The 3,250-nt window shown below is 46.7% G+C and overlaps 1 protein-coding gene across 5 annotated transcripts in view; it reads right to left on the bottom strand.

Moving 5' to 3' along the window:
- Positions 1-569: 569 nt before the first annotated feature.
- The window catches only part of RAB29 (RAB29, member RAS oncogene family), a 6,233-nt gene continuing 3,552 nt past the window's right edge, over positions 570-3,250 (bottom strand). For 4 of the 5 annotated variants that reach the window (XM_021715289.1, XM_021715280.1, XM_008064036.2 and 1 more), the window contains 3 exons: positions 2,597-2,778; positions 1,262-1,383; positions 570-977 (listed from right to left, as the gene is read on the bottom strand). In XM_021715289.1, the coding sequence (XP_021570964.1) occupies positions 860-977; positions 1,262-1,383; positions 2,597-2,778 (422 nt within the window). In that variant the 3' untranslated portion in view covers positions 570-859. Of the gene's footprint in view, positions 978-1,248; positions 1,384-2,596; positions 2,779-3,250 lie in introns of those variants that run through there. The other variant, XM_021715287.1, reaches the window with a different exon arrangement.

The following is a 3,250-nucleotide window of genomic DNA, read 5'->3' as shown; positions in this document are numbered from 1 at the left end:
CAAGAAAGTTAATTATGATTCTAGAAGTTTTAAAAAAGACAGTGACTTCTGGATCATCTCCAGTAGCCCAAAACTTATAGATGTCCAGATCCCCTCCTTCTGTATCCCAGAATCAGATATTTAAATTCCAAGACAAAAAGAATCTGAAAGCAATGGCCTACAAAGAATTTGAGAAAAGACATTTGATCTCATTTTTTTCTCTTAATTAATAATATTAATATATAGCAAATGGAAAAATAAGCTCAAAAGTAGGTGAGAATTGTGATGTCTAAAACAGAGATGCTGATTTCTAATCATTCTCCCCAAATTCCAGATCACAAATTGAGGGATGAGATGATCTTACTTTTTTTTTTTGAGTTGGAGTCTCACTCTGTCACCCAGACTGGAGTGCAGTGGTCGCTCCCGGCCACCGCAGCCTCGACCTGCTGGGCTCCGGCGATCCTTCCGAGTAGCCGGAATTACAGGCGCGCGCTACCACGCCCAGCTAATTTTTTGATTTTATTGTAGAAATGAGGTCTCGCCTGCCCAGGTGGGTCTCGAACCCACAGGCTCAGGCAATCCACTCACCTCAGCCTCCCAAAGGCGTGGGATTACAGGCTGAGCCACCGAGCCCGGCGATGATCTTTCTTATACAGAAGGCACTAACTGGGCCACATGAGCCAGCAGCAAGTTGAAGCCTAATCCAGGAGATGCAGAAATGCACATGGGTCCCAGGTGTCTTTTCTGAGCGATGATGGGCATCCTTACTGGACAGTAGGCAGGAGACAGTTCAAATGTATCTAATAAAACTGCCAGATGGGTAACAAAAGGGAAGTGATGGAAAGACCTCCTAGAACTGGGATGGAAAACAAGTCAAATGCTATGAGCAGCAGGTCCAGCTGGAGGAGGACTTGGTTTGTAGGTTGATGTAGTTTCCTTGGGTGGACAAAGACAGGCTATCTTCTCTGGAATTGCTCATCATCTTTTCAATGAGGACTCTAAAAAAAAAATTAAAAAATAAGCCTGAGAAGTTGGATGGAGGAAAAGGACAAATGGCAGACACGGTCTGTCTTATCACCAGACAGCATTTGGTAAAGCCAGAAGCCTAAATACCTCTGTAATCCCCAGTATCTAAGGAGAGAAGACCTGACCTGCAGGAGCTGGCATTTCGGTGGCTTCATCTGTTCTTGTTGGCTCAGAAACAAGAAAAGAGGGTCCACGGGGCCACAGTGGAAGATGGGGAAATCTGCATGCCTATCCGAGGATAGCATGAGCTACTCACCTCATGGCCTCATTAATGTTTTTGTTCTCCTTGACTGATGTTTCTGTCCAACCTGTGAAGCCGTTCTCTTTACTGAACCGGTCAATCTGGTCCCGGCTCACAGCCCAAGGAGACAGATCACACTGACAAAGATAATACATAAAATGGAAAAACATAAGCTTCCTTGGAATAAGAATATGACTCAGATATCTGTGGATTTAAAATACGGCTAATGCCGGGTGTGGTGGCTCAAGACTGTAATCCCAGCACTTTGGGAGGCTGATGTGAGAGGACTGCCTGAGCCCAGGGGTTCGAGACCAGCCTGGGCAACTTGGTGAGATCTTGTCTTTACAGTAAATAAATAAATAATTAATTAGCCGAGTGTGATAGCACTCGCCTGTAGTTCCAGGTACTTGGAAGGCTGAGGTATGGAAGATTGCCTGAGCCCAGCAAGTCGAGGCTGCAGTGGCCGTGAGCATGCCACTGCACTCCAGCCTGGGCCACAGGGTGAGACTCCAACTAAAAAAAAAAATACACATGGCTAAGAATACCAACATCTAAAATCTACAGTCAACATTCTTCCCAAAGAAAGTCTCTTTGAAAGGAGACTCAACATCCTTTGAAAGGAGATAGAGATGATTCTGCCAACGTGAGGAGGGGAAATGGGTGCCCAAAGTCAAAGAGCATCTTATTTATTTTAGAGACAAGGTCTTGCTCTGTCACCCAGGTTGGAGTGCAGTGGTGTGATCATAGTTCACTGAAGCCTTGAACTCCTGGGCTCAAGGGATCTTCTGGAGTAGCTGGGACTCCAGGTGCACACCACTATGCCCAGTTAATTTCTTTCTTTTTTTTTTTTTTGAGTTGGAGTCTCACTCTGTCGCCCAGACTGGAGTGCAGTGGCTGCTTCCGGCCACCGCAGCCTCAACCCGCTGGGCTCCGGCGATCCTTCTGCCTCAGCCTTCCGAGTAGCCGGAATTACAGGCATGCGCTACCACGCCCGGCTGATTTTTTGATTTATTGTAGAGATGAGGTCTCGTTGCCCAGGTGGGTCTCGAACCCGTGGGCTCAGGCAATTCACTCACCTTAGCCTCCCAAAGGTGCGGGATTACAGGCTGAGCCACTGAGCCCGGCTCCAGTTAATTTCTTAAACATTTTTGTAGAGGAGAGGATCTTGCTGTGTTGTCCAGGTTGGTATCAAGCTCCTGGGCTCAAGCAATCCTCCCACGGCTGCCTCCTAAGTAGCCAAGACTACAGGCACACGCTATCATGCCTGGCTAATCACATAGCATTTTAGATACATTTACTCTCTGACCACAGATTGAGGTTAAAAGCCATTTTCTTAGATTGGCCACAAACCTTGTTGGCCAAGAGCAGGCAGGGCACGAGCTCTCCATTGGGCAGTGTAAGCTTGCTGTCCAGGTCCTGTTTCCATCTCTGGCTGTTGCTAAAGGTAGTGGCATTGGTAACATCGAACATAATAACACAGGCAGAGGCATCCCGATAGTATAGTCGTGTCATAGAGGTGAAGCGCTCTTGCCCTGGGGAGAAAGGGAAAAGTTCTCAAGAAGGTGATCCTGAGAATCAGTCTCAGGACGCTGACACCCTGCCCTCTCTCTCTCTTCACTGTGGAAGAGGGCAGCAAGCATATGTGGCTGAGGGAGACATTCACTTGCCCTGACTCTATCCCATCAAGGGATAATTAAGCCCGATGATCTCCAGGGCAGATTCTGCATCCAGATTGCTCAAGTCTAAATCCCTGCTCTGCCACTTATTATGTGACTTTGAGCAAATCAAACTTCAGATTTCTCAATTGTAAAGTGAAGATAAAAGCAGTGGCTTTTATGACAGGGCTGTTGTGAGGATTAATGAGTCAGTGAATTTAAAATGCTTAGAAGAGTGCTTGGTACATAAGAAGGGTTCACTAGTATTATTTTCTCTATTTTCTGGGATCTAGTTTCTTACCAAGGTCAGCTTTAAACCTAGAAAAAGCCCCCCCCCCCCCCCCCCCCC

Source organism: Carlito syrichta, unplaced genomic scaffold, assembly GCF_000164805.1.
Source record: "Carlito syrichta isolate Samal-C Ts95f unplaced genomic scaffold, Tarsius_syrichta-2.0.1 Scaffold100611, whole genome shotgun sequence".
In the NCBI taxonomy this organism is placed as follows: domain Eukaryota; kingdom Metazoa; phylum Chordata; class Mammalia; order Primates; family Tarsiidae; genus Carlito; species Carlito syrichta.
This window is presented reverse-complemented; position numbering and strand designations above follow the sequence as displayed.